Raw genomic sequence first — 19,096 nt, 5'->3', positions numbered from 1 at the left:
TAACCAGGGGCAGCTTCTGAGGTAGTGCCGCTGTGCCATGGCACCCCTTGTATAAAAAAGAAAGAAAGAGAAATCTGTGCGAACTGTGCATAAAACATTGTTTCGGAGTACATGTTTTCTAATTTGAAGAGGCACATTTTGCCTTGTGTGCTCTCGCGGTAGTTTTCTGAAGTTTGGAGCCAACAGCAGATTGGCACCATCTGCTCTCATAAAGCGCTGTGTGAAAAGCTCTGTCACTGGTTTCTTCATGCTTCTTACGGCTGAGTGAAGCCACAACTAGTCTCACTCAGAGCTTTACATTCCTTCTGCCAGAGAGCAGTAAAGTGCAGGACCTATAGAAGCATGATCTGCCATCTAATGATCCTGTTAGAAATTATGAGGGTGCAGATGTATAGAAATTCAGTTTTACAGTCCTTCTGCAAGTTAATGCTTATGCATTCCTAAACACTAATTAATGCTTAATTAAATCAAATACAGAAAAAATACACTTAAATATCATTATAAACAGCTATATGTAATTTGAATATAATTATGCCCTTAGATTTTGAAACGAAGAGGGATTTTTTCAATACTGGTATTCCAAGAAAAGGTGTAGTATCTCTATTTATACTTATTATGTTTGTGTAATACAGTCCTGTGCAGACATGTAGTTATTGTGAGGTCAGGTAATTGACCGTATACAGCTGTCTGCACAGTGTTATCTGTAACGGAAAATTCAGTTGACTGTGAAAATAGCAAACATGAACAAAGTAAATGAGTTATTAAAAATGCCATTTAGTAACAGGACTCTCAGATAAAAAACACTCCCAAATCTGAATCTGCAGCAGCAAACAAAAAATTGATACAGTACATTCAGTCCAGAAATCATATCAGACTCAGACAGCTTATCCAATGAGCTATTCCATCTGCATACCATTTTCCAACAAAATGGATACTCCGAACGGGAGATTCGCCGTGCCTTACAACCAAAGCGGGTACCGAACGTGAGGAAGTGGAAGATGGCGAAGAACAAAGGGGAATGGTCATCTTGCCATACATCGGCAGTGTCTCTTCAAAAATAGGAAGACTATTGAAGAGGCATAAAGTTAAAGGTGTTTTTCGTCCGCCGGCAAAACTCGGAGCTCTCTTGGGCTCGTCTAAGGACAGCCATGGCCTAAGAAGACCCGGTGTTTACGAGATTCCTTGTAGCTGCGGCATGTCGTACATCGGACAAACTTGTTGCACTGTAGAATAGAGATGCACTGAACATCGACACTACACTCGTCTGGAGCAACCAGAAAAGTCTGCAGTGGCCGAGCATTGTCTCAGTACAGGACATTCTATGAATTACCTACATACAAAAATTCTCGCATCGGCGAGTTCATACTGGGACAGTGTTATTAAGGAAGCAGTGGAAATGTGTAGCTCGACGAATCTTGTAAACATAGACACGGGCTTTCAGCTTAGTTCAGCATGGGATCCAGCACTGGCCATATTGAAGTCGCTTCGAGCAGAGAGGAATACTTTCGGTCATAAGACGGACGACGATTCGCCAGCAACATAAATATTCTGTTGACAACGGTAGGATAATCAAGGCGCCTATGTAGACGCGCTGTACTGGTTGCGGCTTCCGACAGAGGTCGCTGGGGCTGCCGATGGCAGCGCAGAGCAGCGGCGGCAGCCTCCGTGCATGCGCCGAAGTATTTGGTTCTTCATCCTGTAGGTGGCGTTACTGTCCTTCCAGCTATCAGTTGATATTGTCGCTATTGGCCATCGAATTTGGTGCCTCCACGCATGCGCACTTCCTGCCTAAAACTGGCATAAATGGGGAGCCCTGGTCCTGCCTTAGCAGTGTGTTCGTCACACCTGAAGATGTCGGCCAGTTGCGCTGACGAAATATTGTGGAGTTTTCACTATGACATCCGACGTCTCGCCCGAGAACCATATATACAACATGTCCGTCGGGAATGCCTCAAGCAACATACCCTGTGAGGACTAAAGAACTGCGCTGTTCATATGTGTGCTCATGTGCGTATGTGCGATAGAAATTTTCAAAGTTAGTGTTACATTTTATATTTCATGCAGACATGGAAACACACACACACACACACACACACTCTCTCTCTCTCTCTCTCTCTCTCTCTCTGTCTCTCTCTCTCTCTCTCTCTCTCTCACTCTCTCTCTCTCTCTCTCTCATGCAAACACTTGCTATCATGTTCTCCAGGAATATATATAACTCTTTCTGTGCATAAAAAGGGTGCTGTTGTAATAAGTGTTTATTTCTGTTTCCCTATACATTTTGTTTGATATAATATCTTATGAAATATATGAATTATCGACAAAATTCCGTAATAGATTCAGTGCTACCAAACTAAGTTTTTTTGGCACTGCCAATGGAATGCCTCAGTGGCCGCCACTGACTATAACGCTCTCTCCTACTTTGTGGCCCTTCGAGAGTTATGGCTGGATAACTGAGTTGGTAAGACCAATGTCCAAAATACAAAGTTCTGGGATGAAGGCATAGTCCACTATACACAGAATTAATCTGTCAGGAAGTTTCACAATGAATTATATTTGCAATGCCAGAACCACTGAAAAACATAAAACTAGTCCTCTCTTTTCAAAATGTAAATAAGACACTGTAAGTATCATAGCTACATAATGCCCTGTAAAAACGCTTCACAACATCAGAAGAAAAACTGGGTCATTGACACAACGACATCAATACTTTTCCAGATGCTCTCATCTTGAGGAAAAAAATGTAGTTAAATAACTTGATCGTCAGTGTGCTCCCATACATAGTGCCTACTTGCATACTTAAATACCTGGCTTTTTACTGAACTGTATTACATAACCAGTTCATCATTTAGTCAGTATTTATAATTATCTTATTAAAGTTTTCAAAATGCCTACAGTGAGTATTTTACTGCTTTGCTTAGTGTGTACAGTTAACAGCAAGAATCTGGGAAGAAGTAATTGGTAACAAAAAGGAAAACATTTCACAAATTTATAACATGATGGAGAAAGAAACTGAGTATATCTGGTACTTAACATTCATCTGTGAAATAGTGTTGTAAAATAGCACTGACAAGTTTGATAGTAACATCACAGCATGTTACATTCATTGTAATGAGGGAACAAAATTATTTTCCTGTTAATCTTAAACTGTCACTCTCCCACATGTTTATTTTATCTTATTAGAGTTGTTGCAAATTCTATTCTAGCAAAATGAAATCTACAACATTCACACAGCTCCAGAGTTTGTGCGTCACCAGTTTTAGGTTACAAAGAAATAGTACAATACCCATCAGCCTTGATCCACAGCACATTTAAATCTAAATCTTATAAAAGTTTTAGATTTTGTTCTTTTCCTTGTAAGAAATTACCTTTGTACAAAGTAACTTTACTTTTTAGTACAGCAGAAAACTATATTTTTAAAGTGCACCACAAATAGCAGAAATAATTTAAAATGTGATTTTATGTATCAAAGTATTTTAGGCTAGTATGGAGGGGGGCACTGTATATTTGGTATGGCTTCAACAGAAGTAAAGAAACATCACAAAAACAACCAATAAATGTTGAAAAGAAGAAAAATACTTAAAAAGTCCCAGGAAAGTGATGAATTTTGTGATATAAAACTGCTTGATGACAGCAGCATTTTTGACGTGTGGGATGATGTCAAAATCAGAATACTGTTTACTACGCAAGACCTGTATGATATTGTGGATGAAACTGAATTATTTGAAATATGTCACACAGAAGAAAAAATATAAATGGCAACAATGGGACAGCAAGGCAAAACATTTTACAGGGTGAACATTAACAAAACAGAAAAATTACAGGGACGGATTCCTGACTGGAAATGGAGGAGAAAAGGGTCCTATGAACACGTGTCCTGATATGCATAGTTGCCACAATAGATGGCACTGATGAATGAAAGTTCCTATAACCATGTGTCATGCATCACTTTTGTGTTGCAGGCTGTATGATTGAAACAGCGAACTGTAAGCAGCAGAATGGCCTGGTATTCGTGTCAGGAACAATGAAGACAACTGACAGAAAGGTAAAGCCACATGTGTTGTGTTGTGAAACTTCCAAGGCTATGTACAATAAACACAAAGTAATATGCAAAAAAGACACTTCTCAAAGAACTGTGCAGTTGTTTCAACAATATTATAGTTTCAAATACTGTGAAACTAGAGTCACGGCTAGTAATGTAAGTGCTCTAGAGAATATAGTGTTTCAACTGAATCATTTCAAGTCAGGAAAGATGTCAGACATGATACCCAAGTTTTGCCAAGTGAATTCAATCATTTTTCTCCAGCATAGAATTCATCACCCACAGGAGAGAAGACTGGAAAATCTAATCGCTAGACTCAAAAAAGAAAAGGAATGACAAAGGTAATAATCAAGAAGATAGTATTGCCTTCGATGTTCATCTTAACAAAGATAAAAGAAAGGATCTAATCTATAACAACTGTGGTGAACATGGCCATTTTGCAGGAGAAAGTCAGAAGCTTAATAACAAATAACACAGTTCAATATACAAGAAAAATAATCAAAGAATAATGGAATGCTACTTTAAATACAAAAATAGAATTCAAGAACCATAAAGAAGACCTTTCAAGCCCTGTCCTCACTGCAAAAAGACAAACCATAAAGAAGACCTTTATTATTTTAAGGACAAAGACAATGCAAAAACAGTACTTTTCACCCCAGTTGACATCAAAGAAGATCCAGTCATTGAAGGAAGCAAGAAAGAAGATATCTCTCAAGAAAACAAGAAAGAAGCAATCACCGAAGAAAAGAAGAGAGAAGTCATCACTAAAGAGAACAAGAAAGAAGACATCAATGAAAAAAAGAAAGAAGACAGTGTATTTCTTGTATAAAAGATTTCAGAAGAAGTAGCAAGAAAGAAGAAATGACCATAGTTGTTGATAGTGTATGTATAGGATATATGTGTAATGATGTGGACAAATTGAAAAAGGTGGAAGATTATGGTAGTTTTGTGAAAGTCGCCTATCAAGGTGGATCAATGAAGATAGTAGCAATAGGAAAATTTGTGGGTGAATGCCATATTCTCTAGGATGTGGGGTATGTTTGTGAACTGAGTAGAAATCTAATGTCTGTTAATAGTATCACTGAAAAAATTGCACAGCTTTTAGTAAACATTCTATTTAAATCTATAAAGATAAAATACTCATTTTAGAAGGACCAAAAACAAGAAAGAGATTGTGTGAAGTGATAACTGAACCAGGAAAGTGACCATTATTGACAGATGGAGAAAACCAATAATGGCAAAAGAAGCAAGGTAATCCAGACATAACTTATACTTCAAAGACAAAGAAAATGTGTGATGGAGTACCTAATAGTTTATTCTCATCAGAAAAATTGCATGAAGCTTGTTTGAGAGCTAAGCTAACAAAATATCCATTTTCTACTGTGAGAGAGAGAGAGAGCAGCATGACCATTTTAAATAATACAAACTGATCTGTGTAGAGAGACAGATCCTCCAACATTCAGTTGATATAGATACTACAAGACTGTATTGGATGACTTCACTCATTTTTGTGTAATCTATTTGTTAAGACATACGTCAGAGGCTGCAAGATCTATAAGAAAATATGTGTTGGAAAGAGAAAATCTGTTCAATGTCAAATTGTCAAAAATAAGATGTGGTGGAGGTGGAGGTGGAGGTGGAGAGTACACCAGCTGTGAAGCAGTGTGAAGGAAAAGTAACTGTGCTGGACTGTAGTATTAATTATATTCCTCAACTCAATGAGAAAGCAGAGAAATTAGATCTGACAATAATGAACAAGGCAATAGTAATTAACTGAAGAAAGATCTATATGGACAATCAGTCAAATCAATAAAAAATGTTACACCTGCAGGAAAGTGGTTTGGCAAAAGACCACAATCTACTAAGACTTCCAACTTTTGGATCAAGACATTTTGGCAAAAATCCAGGCTGCTTGAAGAATCTAGATGAAAAAAGTAACCCATGCACTTCTGTTGGCTATGCTCCAGATGGCTACAGACTGTTTGATACACAAAGAAATGTTACTATTTCAAGAGATGATCAGAGAGTGGCAAAAGAAACTGTGAAGTATCAAATGACTCCCGGGATTGGAATGACTCCTTACCCTCTCCCTTAAAACCCACATCCTTTTTTCTTTCCCTCTCCTTCCTTCTTTCCTGATGAAGCAACCTTGGATTGTGAAAGCTTGAACACTTGTGTGTGTGTTTGTGCATTTTTTATTGTGTCTATCAACATACCAGCACTTTCTCATTTGGTAAGTTACAGCATCTTCATTTAGATACTTTGACACCTGAAGAGTTGTTTCTGCTTTCTTTATTCAAAAACGGCAAAGATGGAGAAAAGAAGACAAAATTGATGTAAATGGTAAATTCAAAATAAAGGCTAAAAAGAGATACACAACAAACAATTCCTTCTATATAAAAGTTTCAATGGTAAAGACACCAGAAATGACAGAAGTCATATAATAATAGAATTTGTTTTAATATACTAATAGAATTTGTTGAGAAACACAGCATGTATATGCTTAACACATTCTCCCATATGAGGGAAACAAAAAATGGAGTTCCAAAAGTTCCACATAGAATGAAAAATGAAACTGTGCAGGATGTGATGGTTGCTTTCAAACTGCAAGTGATCACAGGTTCATACAATACAGAGTACAGTTAGATATATAGTTAAACAGAGACTCATCAGGCAGGAAGTCATAAATGTATATTATGATCATTTATTAATAATATCAAGGTAAACAACATTAAAATAGGTAACATGTTCAGTATCTTGGCAGAAAGAATGTTATACAAACACAGACGGAAGCAGCAATTATTTAACAAAAGAATATCTGCAGTCAGGAAAAGTGAATGCATGAATGAAGCAGGCAAGTGAAAAGAAAGTCTCAAATGAAACAAGCAGCTGTTTAAGAGAAGGTGAGTTTCAAATAAACAATAACTAGGAAATGATTAAATATGCTTAATGAAACAACGCTATTTGTATATTTATTTGAGACAAAGTGGTAAGATACTAAGAAAATTAAGTAAATGAAACAAGTAAAGAAATAACTGTACGAAGATGATGAAATGGAAGTTTATGCTGGGTAGATGTCATATTTCATAAGGTAATATAACATCTGGCACGATGACAAACTACAGAGAGAAAATTGTTCAAGAATTCTGAGATTCCTTTAAAGGTTTGCACGAAAGAGATGATCAGAAAAACAGATAGGTACTTATGAAAATAATGAAGTTCCTGATAAAATGCAAAAGGATATGAATAAAGCCATTTGTAGTATGGAGAAAGGGAAGTCACTGGGTGACGGTGTTTCAAAAGAAATGCTTAAAGATGGAGGAAAAGACAGATATAAGGTATCTGCTAAATAGTTTACAGAATGTTTGTGAAAGAAGGCTGTTGCCCAAAATTACACCAAACTGTAATTGTTCTGTTTTACAAGAAAGGGGAGAGACAAGACATAAAAAACTAAAGCCTGAACAGTCTCATATATGCAGTGTACTAGATACTCACTACAACTGCAGCAAAACTGCACAGAACAAAGAACATTGGGTTCCAATCACACAAAGGGAGAAGCTGGCTTTAGAAATTGACATAGTACAAAGGACAATCTGCAAGTCATGAACAAAATTACAGAACAGTGAAATGAGTATGAATTACCACTTCATTTGGGATTCATGGTTTTGAAAAAGCTTTATACTCAGTTTCAACTAAATTGCTACTGATAACCATTGAGAAATGATGTAATGATTCAGTCTATGGCATTATACTGGATAGTACATACATCAATGCAATAGCTCCCATTGAACTTTGTCAGGGCACTGAAAAATTCCAAATTGAAAGAGGAGTCAAACCAGAAGATTCCATAGCCTCAAAACCAATCTCAGCAATCATAGAGGAAGTTTTTGTACCTTCAAACTGAGAAAAACAGAGAAGGAAAGAAGTTAATGGAAGATATCTTAGTCACCTTTGTTTTATGACTGACACTATACTATTTGCTTTAGTGCAGATAATATACAATAATAAATGGAAGAACTTATTAAATAAAGTATGAAAGCAGATGACTTTGAAAATCAATTACAATGAGACTAAAATAATGTATAACTGACATATCAAGAATAAAATAGTACAAATTAACCATGAATCAATGAAGCTATAAAACCAGTTGATGAGTTTGTTGATTTAGGGCAGATGATAAAATCAAAAACAAAAGAAATGAACATGAAAGTTAATTGGTCTAGAGCACTTCAGATTAGCTGAATAAGGCTTATCACAGGCGACAGGATGGCCAAAAAAGGAAACAGACAGAAAAATAAAACTGGTCTGGAGTGCTTCAGGTAGCCTAAACCAAATAAGGTTTTCAAAATAAAACTTCCAGTGTGTTTTTACAGTTAATGTGAAAATCATTCAAAAGTTGTTTGTTGCTCAGCAGTTACTGGAAAGATGTACAGGTGTTGGACAAAAATATGGGAACACTGCATGAAATGCATGCTTGAACATAAATGCAGACGCTAACTAAGCATGAAGGTTGTGCTGTTGTATATAACCATGAACGGCACCTGTACAATGTCCTTAATATGTTGCAAGTGTCAGTCATGCTCAGAACAGTGTTCTGCATAGTGATGAGTGCAGTATGTTGGAGCTAAAGTATGTGTTCGGTGTTTCAGGAAGCACCATATCGAGGATTTATAGTACATGCAGGGAAAGCAGGGAAATATCATCTGTTACGTCACAACACAGATGAAAGTATGTGTTGAGTGATCATGACATACAGTCATTGAAAAGGATCATAATGAAAAAGAAGAGGATGGCGGCTGCAAAGTTCACTCCAGAACTGAACGTTGCACTCACAAATTTTGTTGCCACCAAAAGAATATGAAGCGAATTCCACAAACAGGGAATTGCAGGGTTAGCTGAAATTCCAAAACCAATCAGTGATTCAAATGCCCGTAACAGGAAAACGTGGTGCCAAAGCCGTAAAACATAGACTATCGAGTAATGGAAGAAAGTCATTTGCTCTGACGAGTCTTGTTTCACACTGTTTCCAACATCTGGCTGAGTTCACATGGCAAGAATGAAATCTGGTGGAAATTCAATGATGATATGGGCTGCAATACCATGGTATTCTTCAAGTCACATTACTGCCAAGGATTATGTGGCTATTTTGGTGTGACCATTCTGGCTAATCAGGTCCATCCCATGATACAGTGTTTGTTCCCCAATGGTGATGCTGTGTCCCAAGACAACATGGCCCCTGTCTGCACAGTTTGCATTGTCCAAGACTGCTTTTGTGTTGACTAGAAGCTGTTTCGAAAGTTAATGGGTTTCCTACACCATATTAGGCATGGTAGTGTGTTGAGTTTTTGGTGTTTCCAAACATCTGTCCAACCCCTGTAAGTCTGGCATTGCTGGGAGAGACAAGACAACAAGCAAATAGAAAAGGGAACAGTCAGCACAGAAAGACATAATTATGATCATAATGGAAATGAAATGGAGATGGGTTGGAAATGTATCTAGATGAATGGATGGTAGATGAATAGCAAGTTCTCTGCTGGATTTCAAGACTGGAAGATGGACAGATGGCATTAGAAAACATACAGGAGCAAAATGGATGTGTACCATTGAAGAACATATTGTATGGAGGAGTCTACAGAATGCATCTATCCACGGTGGATGTCAAATGACTCATGATATGAACAGGCCTCTTAACAGGCCAAGATAGAGTCAAAAATTATACTATAGAAAAGGAAACATGGAGAGTTCCACTCAAAGACCAAGGTTGAGGGATAAAATAATGAGCTGCATTCAGTCTTGAGAATCACTATAATGGCTGATTCACATAAAGGCAGTAATTTAGTACAGTAGTGGGTCTTTTTATAACTAAACATTTTTAGGTAACATTAACTATCTGATTAGCTCATAATAATATCTTACTGGAATCTATATGAAGTGGATAGTGGGTAGTTGAGTAGCTTTTCCCACCCCGGCTTGCTTAACAGTGGCATATTATTGGGAAAGTCTAAACAATGTCTCTTTAGTAGAGCTCTATAGATTAAGGTCTAAATTCCACCTGCTATTACGTGTGGATCAGCAGCAGGAATATTCAAAGTAAAGACATAACAATTCAATTTGTAACTGCTTACATACCTGACAGTGCAGACTGTATTAGAATTCATGCTCTAGAAGGGAAAAAAATAACCTTTTTTTGTCCTCACTACAGAAGTCACTTCTTATCTGATAACTGACACGCAAAGAAGACTGGGTAAAAAAAAACTGATCATGATAATTATGGTGATAATATGTAACTAGCAGAATCAATAATGACTGATTGTTAGTTCCAGATTTACTGCAAAAATGATTCTCCAATGATGTTACACACAGAAGCTATTTTTTGGATGGAAAGAATTTCTGGTGCACCATATTCCTCACTACAGTTAGAAACTCTTATTTTGCAGTTTCACATTTTCCTATGAAATCAAATGTGCAACAAGTGTTAGTTGGTTGTTTTTGGGGAAGGAGACCAGACAGCGTGGTCATCGGTCTCATCGGATTAGGGAAGGATGGGGAAGGAAGTCGGCCATGCCCTTTCAGAGGAACCATCCCGGCATTTGCCTGGAGCGATTTAGGGAAATCACGGAAAACCTAAATCAGGATGGCCGGACGCGGGATTGAACCGTCGTCCTCCCGAATGCGAGTCCAGTGTCTAACCACTGCGCCACCTCGCTCGGTGCAACAAGTGTGACTGACAATTCAAAGCCAATGACAAATTATTTTTGTGAAGAGTAACAGACATGAACACTTATTAAAAAGAAGTCAGCTCTTTCCTGGCTCTTCAAAAAAAGTGAGCTCTTTCCTGGTTCTTTGAAATTTTCATCTTTTGTGCACACACCACTAGATTAGGTTTGCAATGCACTTAATGCTAGTCTTTTCTCAGGAGTGGAATAAAATTAAAATCACTGGGTGCAAAATGATTCAAAGACAGATTCTTAACAAAACAAGTTCGAAGATATAGGGAAACTATCAGTGTGTATGCTGTTCCTATGAAACAAATATCATATCAACTCTACCATTACACAACTCTTGTACAAGCATTTCAGTTTTACTTCTCTGCTACTGCTTATGCAGTGCTATCTACAATTTCCAAAGAAGTACAGCAATCTAGTATTATAATGTTACAATTTCCTGGGATACCTGCTTGAGTGATCCAACTGAGATATGCCCCAAATGCTTGGGAAAATTGTTGTTTAGTTCGAGTTTTATAAAATTTTGCTCTTCGTTCAACACGAGTTCTTTCATTTGAAAATTCACTGAAAAGGAAACATTTGTGCATGTGCCCAAAGGTTAGAAAAATAAAAAAAAATTATAATGATAACAGAACATATCAAAATAAGAATGATGTAAATAAAATATGAATGATAACACAAAAAATGAAACTAACAGAAAAACATTAATAATTCTTCAAAAGTAAAAAAAGTTTCTGGGAAAAAAATTATTCTGAAACACTTTTTCTTGTATTTTATGCCCTGGCAACGATTTGAAAGATATTATTATTTTCAAGAAAATGTGGACGAAAACTACAGGAAAATTGAAGAAAATCAGTTTCAAATGTGAAAATTTTAGGCTGATGCTAATTGTGACTTTTATGAATAGTAATTGAAACATGAAAAAATTGAACCAGCCACTTGTATGTAACTATACACTATGCATTTTGGAGATTTATAACTCTGTCATTACATGGATTTATGTAAATATTAAATCACATAGACACTTTGAATGTAAAGCTTTCTGAGCAACCAGTGGCACTGTTAGTGAGAAAAAGGTAAAAACAAAATTGTTTTAATGTATGGGTTTGAAGCTTTATTGTGACATGAGTTCTCTCATTGTAAATGTAAATAGCAACATAAATAGCTTTCAGTGGCCACAAGATGCTGATCTGAATGCTATTTTACAGTAACATTACACACAAGACTTTTCATGATGTGACATAAACAGATATTGCATGCTCATATACATACGTCAGTTCATGAAATTAAAGTATGTAACATAATACATAATTAAAAAAAAACAGCCTGTGATATCTGAAAGTCATTTATATTGCTATTTACTTATGAAATGAAAGCACCCTCATAGTTAAACTGTTTTGTATCCATGGACTGAAATATTTCTGATTCAGCCCTCTGCTCTCTGGAAGGGCTACAGGTAGGCCAGAAAATTGTACATACAAACCATATACATTATGCTGCTTTTAAATAAATCTTCATAATGACAAGCATAAAATCCTTCACAGTATAGTCCTCTCAAATGTAAAGCAGAAAGCTAAGTGTGAATGACTGATTAGTTACGTGTGTACTTCAACACAATCTGTATTAATCATAATGATGATCAAACAACAAATACTTTGTGTGATAAGTTCACACAATAAACTTATTAAATGGCTCAATGTATTTATTAATAAAGTTTGCTTCATACGTACAGATTGAAATGTTACAAATTATTTGTAAAACAAACACAACTTGCTCCCACCATTAAATGAAACTGATGATACATTTCATTTGTACACAATTAGTGCATTATAATTGCCATATGAGTATGTGTTAATTAGGGTATAGAGAACAGGGAATAAAATATATAGTGTGTTATTTATTACTTCTGCATGAATATTAATGTCAGTACACACAACCAGCACGTCATGTGTGACGTTTTGCTTTACAATAATTCATAACTGTGGGCAATCACCTTGACCCATATACCACACTGAAAATACTAGTTACAGCTTTTTAGAAATCATAAATTCTGGTTATAGCATCTTCAGATGTGTAGATTTATGTGTAGCAGATTTCAGCACACCTTCACTTATTTCACCTGACGCATTAGTTACCCTCCTACGCATACAGAGCCTGAATGTGGTCCACAACTGATAAAATATGACAGAATTTTAGGAAAATAAGCAAATTATACAGCTAATTTTCTACAACAAATACATCTGTATCAATTTAGTAAAAGTAACCAGAACCAAATAAAAAGAAAAAAAAAAGAGACAAGTTTAGGCTGTACTGTCTGATTGACAACAAGGTCATTAGAGATGGAAAACAAGCTATGACTGGATAAAGATGGGAAAGGAATTTCCCATATCTTTCTCAAAGAAATCTAGTGCTCTAATTGATTTAGAGCATCTGTGGAGAATTTAAATCTGGAAGGCTGGACAGGTATTAATTCCTCTCCTCAGAGATAAAAATCCAGTGTCTTAAACATTGAGCATCCTCACAAGATCAAAGTGATTGATATACATGGTAAAAATATTAAATTCAATTCATTAAAACCATTATAATAAAGAATGAAGATATTAATTACTTTAAACATATAAATACTGTTACTGTGTATTTACTTCAGATTACTCACCCACTAAGAACACCAAGAACTAAATTGAGCATGAAGAAGGAACCCAGGACGATTAATGGCACAAAATATACCCAGTTGAAATAACTACCTAGTGCATCATTTGTCTGAAATCAAAAGAAATATTTATATTGTAGAAAATATGGAATATAAACCACACATGTGATAATAAGAAAATATGAGATGAGAATGCTAAATTATATGGATGGAATTAAAATCAGAGAAACTAACATTTTCAGTAAATACTGTCCAGTGATCAAGAATACGCCAATAACAGTGAGAGTGATTGTATATATGCCCTACAGTACCCACAGTTTCAAATGCAAGAGCTCATCATTTGGAACACTGGGGATAAATTTATGTTTTCAGCAAAATTATGCAATTAGTTCTGAAAATAAGCATGTTTCATGCTGCAACAGATCCAACCAATAAGCAAATCAGTCACTGAGCCAATGTTTGGTTCAAATACCACTGTGAATGGCTCAACTGAAAATGGTATCTGACTGTTTCTTTCTGACTTCGCACTATCAGCTTTAGAGTATTTGCACTTAAATGTGGAACTTGAACTTCAATTAACTTGATATCATTTACTTATCAAAGCACTTAGCAAAGCGAACAGCACACTAAGTGCCAGAAAAAGTTCTAAGACCATTAAGTTCCTAAGACTGATTAAACCCAAAGCTCTGAATCTGTAATTTAACAAGTACATTATACGTCACAACACCATACTTGTATGTGTTATTTCATAATTATATTGTTTTTTTTTCCCATACACTATATGATGCATTATTACACAAATGCAAACAGTAACCTATAAGAATATTTTATCTCTTTACATATTTGTAATTCAATTGTGATATTCCAAGAAGCCATGCATCACATACCACCTGCCATGCTCTTTTGTGAGAATGTGTTTCTTCATCACTAGAAAAAGTAATGACAAAAGACAGTGTTAATCATGGCAGTCTAAATGGCATAATCACTACGGTTGCTACGGTTGTTTTGTGATTGCATAGTGTAGTGAGAGATTCCCTTAGCAACTTGTCATGTTCAGGAATGCAGTACACATCAAGTGAAATGAAAAATATTAAGCCCTTCAAGCAACTGTGCAGGGAAATAGGATCTAAATAATCAGCATAAACTAGCTTCTTGACTTTTCAACTTAATATAGTGTACTTAAAGTTGCAACCACAGTAAATAAGACAAGAAGTAATCTCCATAAAGTGCAAAGAACACTCTGTAAATGAGATCACAAAGACAATTCTCACAACTTTCTGAACAAAAAGAGGACAAAATTTAACAAAATAATAGATACCTAAATATTTATGTTAAACATACCTAAAAATAAACACACACACAAATTTTGGTAATAGAAAAAGGCAACACACAAATGTCACTGTGCCGTTGTCACAAATTGTTATACATGATGATGAAGATAAAGATAATAACAACAGCAATAATAATCACATAGACATTACCAATGCTACAGCAAAAACAATAAATATAATTCTAATTATCTGACACAGTTAATATCTAAAAGATCCATGACCCTGCCAGTTAGATCTGTCAGTCACCTTCTGTCATTTTTTTCCAACCAAGATCAATTACGAGATCATACCACAAAATGAATGTACACTTTGCTGAACTAACAGTCATTCTTCATAGGCAAATCCCATTACCAACATAATGTTAAAATATAAGTGGCTCAGTGAAAAATAAGCTCGTCGCAACTAGAGATAATTTCGAATAAAAAGAAGTTTCAATAATTCACATTTCTGGTTGATAAATAAGTTTTTCAAAACACCTTTTAGGCATAGCATAAAAAATTATTTTACATGCAGATACTGAAGAGACTGTGATAAATTTTTATAGTTATTCATTATTTATTGTTACTTTTAAGGTCTCACATTACCTGATAAAATGTATCTGGACCCCTATTAGTGCTCATTCATGTTTACACTTAACAATCACATCACCAACAACTAACTTGGGCAGTTTTAGAAGGATTCAAAAGTTCCTGATATCTTTGTTACTCAGGTGAAACCCAGTGACTAGTTCAAGTGAGTGAGCTCTGCTTACTGATGCATTCCACTGTTACTGCTTCTCTACTGAGAACACAATACTCTCTGCATCCTTTTATAATGGCAGGTCCGCCCCTCATAACATCTATTGGTCAATTCCGCATTACATAGCAATGTCCGGATACTTTTAATCAGGTAGACTATGTACATTAGGGGCATATGGAGGCTGAGCATGGTACAGAAAACTGCTAGGTTGGTACTGTATACACTTTTATATTTATCACATGTGTGTTTCAGTTTAGTTACTGGTTTGTAGGGTGAAACGTGGCGTGTATTTTATTTGTTTTCAAAGATCTGAAGATGTTCAAAATTTGAACAACACTGGTCATCATATATAGATAGTGTATGTCACATGAGGATTTACTGGTTGAAAATTCTTTCTTATGTCTACAATTATGTAATTTTATTATACAATGAACACACATAAAGAACACCAGTACATAGAATGAAAATCAGAATTGTAATTGTGCTAACCTCTTCATCTGCGCCTAACTACTGCAACATACACCTGCTTGAAACTGCTTGCTGCAGTCAAGTCTTAGTGTTTCTCAACAACTTTTACCCTCACACCTCCCTCCTCCCCATCCAATTCACCCTCCTGCACACTTCCCTCCACACTGAGCAGATTATTCCTTAATGCCTCAGGAAATGTCTTATCAACAGATCACTTCTTTTAGTCAGATTGTTCCATAAGACTCTTTCATTTCCAATTTGATTCAGTCCTTTTTCATTACAAGAGTTATTCCATCACTCATTTAAACTTCAGCATTCTTCCACAGTACCACATTTCAAAAACTTCTTTTCTCTTCTTGTCTATACTGCTTATGTTTCTTGTTTCACTTCCATGCAATGTTACGCTCCAGACAAATACTTTCAGAAAATACTTCATAATAATTAAATTTATATTAGATGTTAACAAATTTCTCTTCTTCAATTTTGTAAGTCCATTTTGCAATTAATACCTTCAATGTTTTCCTCTTAAACAATATAAATAAAATAAAATTTCAAAGACACTGCACATTTATGTCTGTACATCTGAAACAGTGATGCCTAACCTACTACTACCAGTTCTTACCAACACTGCATTTATATTAGTAAAATCAAAATAATTCACCATCATTTTGATGATTTTGTATGGATTCTACTATTGGTTCTCCTTTATGAATTCTACTCATTGTCAAGGTGAATAAATGACTTGCATTCACTTCCCTATTATAGCAAAATCTGTGTAACATGGAAAGATTGTGTGCAGTTGCATTAGAAATGTATGTCCAGTTTCCTCAAATGATTGGCATAGAGTAAAGTACATTACCACAAAATTCTTGTTTTGGCCAACACATGAATATCTGTAAGCAACAGGGTGGGGATGAGTGGATATGACTGGATGATCGTATATAACTGGACATAAATGTATGCATATAACCACAACCCATGACACGCACACCACGTGTATGCCCGCCATGTGATCCACATGGTTAAGAGCATTGTGTGGGCTGTGTCAGTGTGAGTAGAGCAGTCCAAAGTGGACGATGGTACTCACAGTGGAGCACCAGGTATTCGTTGTGGAGTCTTATGTGACAACAAGGTTGTGGATATGGTGTGGTCAGTTACCTGCTGAGAAGTTTAATGGTATCAAAATGCCAGCAAAGAGTTCCCAGCAACGCATAGTCTGGAAATGGCATCAGATAGGATTTGTTTTGAACAAGTCAAGAAACATTCTTTCTTGGAGTTATTTTTCCTATCACCATCACTACATTAGCTTGAACACTTGGTATATCAGCCACACTGACACCACTGCCTGAACAACAGAGAAGAGAGAAACTGCCCAACAGTCCTTCCACTCACATGTGGAAACAATGGAATTGTGCACTGCAAAATAAACTTCCCCTGTATCCTAGTGGAGTAAGCTGTACAGCAGATATTCTGCAAACTGATCACAGGTTGACCCAGGACACATGCTGGGTGTGAACACATTTTTGTCACTTAGTATGAACTCTTCTTCTACTACATCTACATCTACATCTACATCTACATCGATACTCCGCAAGCCACCCAACGGTGTGTGGCGGAGGGCACTTTACGTGCCACTGTCATTACCTCCCTTTCCTGTTCCAGTCGCGTATGGTTCGCAGGAAGAACGACTGTCTGAAAGCCTCCGTGCATGCTCTGATCTCTCTAATTTTACATTCGTGATCTCCTCAGGAGGTATAAGTAGGGGGAAGCAATATATTCGATACCTCATCCAGAAACGCACCCTCTCGAAACCTGGCGAGCAAGCTACACCGCGATGCAGAGCGCCTCTCTTGCAGAGTCTGCCACTTGAGTTTATTAAACATCTCTGTAACGCTATCACGGTTACCAAATAACCCTGTGACGAAACGCGCCGCTCTTCTTTGGATCTTCTCTATCTCCTCCGTCAGACCGATCTGGTACGGATCCCACACTGATGAGCAATACTCAAGTATAGGTCGAATGAGTGTTTTGTAAGCCACCTCCTTTGTTGATGGACTACATTTTCTAAGCACTCTCCCAATGAATCTCAACCTGGTACCCGCCTTACCAACAATTAATTTTATATGATCATTCCACTTCAAATCGTTCCGCATGCATACTCCCAGATATTTTACAGAAGTAACTGCTACCAGTGTTTGTTCTGCTATCATATAATCATACAATAAAGGATCCTTCTTTCTATGTATTCGCAATACATTACATTTGTCTATGTTAAGGGTCAGTTGCCACTCCCTGCACCAAGTGCCTATCCGCTGCAAATCTTCCTGCATTTCGCTACAATTTTCTAATGCTGCAACTTCTCTGTATACTACAGCATCATCCGCGAAAAGCCGCATGGAACTTCCGACACTATCTACTAGGTCATTTATATATATTGTGAAAAGCAATGGTCCCATAACACTCCCCTGTGGCACGCCAGAGGTTACTTTAACATCTGTAGACGTCTCTCCATCGATAACAACATGCTGTGCTCTGTTTGCTAAAAACTCTTCAATCCAGCCACACAGCTGGTCTGATATTCTGTAGGCTATTACTTTGTTTATCAGGCGACAGTGCGGAACTGTATCGAATGCCTTCCGGAAGTAAAGAAAAATAGCATCTACCTGGGAGCCTGTATCTAATATTTTCTGGGTCTCATGAACAAATAAAGCGAGTTGGGTCTCACACGATCGCTGTTTCCGGAATCCATGTTGATTCCTACATAGTAGATTCTGGGTTTCCAGAAATGACATGATACGCGAGCAAAAAACATGTTCTAAAATTCTACAAGAGATCGACGTCAGAGATATAGGTCTATAGTTTTGCGCATCTGCTCGACGACCCTTCTTGAAGACTGGGACTATCTGTGCTCTTTTCCAATCATTTGGAACCCTCCGTTCCTCTAGAGACTTGCGGTACACGGCTGTTAGAAGGGGGGCAAGTTCTTTCGCGTACTCTGTGTAGAATCGAATTGGTATCCCGTCAGGTCCAGTGGACTTTCCTCTATTGAGTGATTCCAGTTGCTTTTCTATTCCTTGGACACTTATTTCGATGTCAGCCATTTTTTCGTTAGTGCGAGGATTTAGAGAAGGAACTGCAGTGCGGT

The 19,096-nt window shown here is 36.7% G+C and overlaps 1 protein-coding gene across 1 annotated transcript in view; it reads right to left on the bottom strand.

The window, feature by feature from the left end:
* Positions 1-19,096, bottom strand: part of LOC126471040 (voltage-dependent calcium channel type A subunit alpha-1) — a 380,574-nt gene that overhangs the window by 279,746 nt on the left and 81,732 nt on the right. Inside the window, exon 7 of the mRNA XM_050099107.1 lies at positions 13,421-13,524. Coding sequence (XP_049955064.1) covers positions 13,421-13,524 — 104 coding nt within the window. The remainder of the gene's footprint in view (positions 1-13,420; positions 13,525-19,096) is intronic.

Source organism: Schistocerca serialis, chromosome 3, assembly GCF_023864345.2.
Source record: "Schistocerca serialis cubense isolate TAMUIC-IGC-003099 chromosome 3, iqSchSeri2.2, whole genome shotgun sequence".
Lineage (NCBI taxonomy): Eukaryota > Metazoa > Arthropoda > Insecta > Orthoptera > Acrididae > Schistocerca > Schistocerca serialis.
The sequence above is the reverse complement of the archived record's forward strand: the minus strand, read 5'-3'. Positions and strand labels throughout refer to the sequence as shown.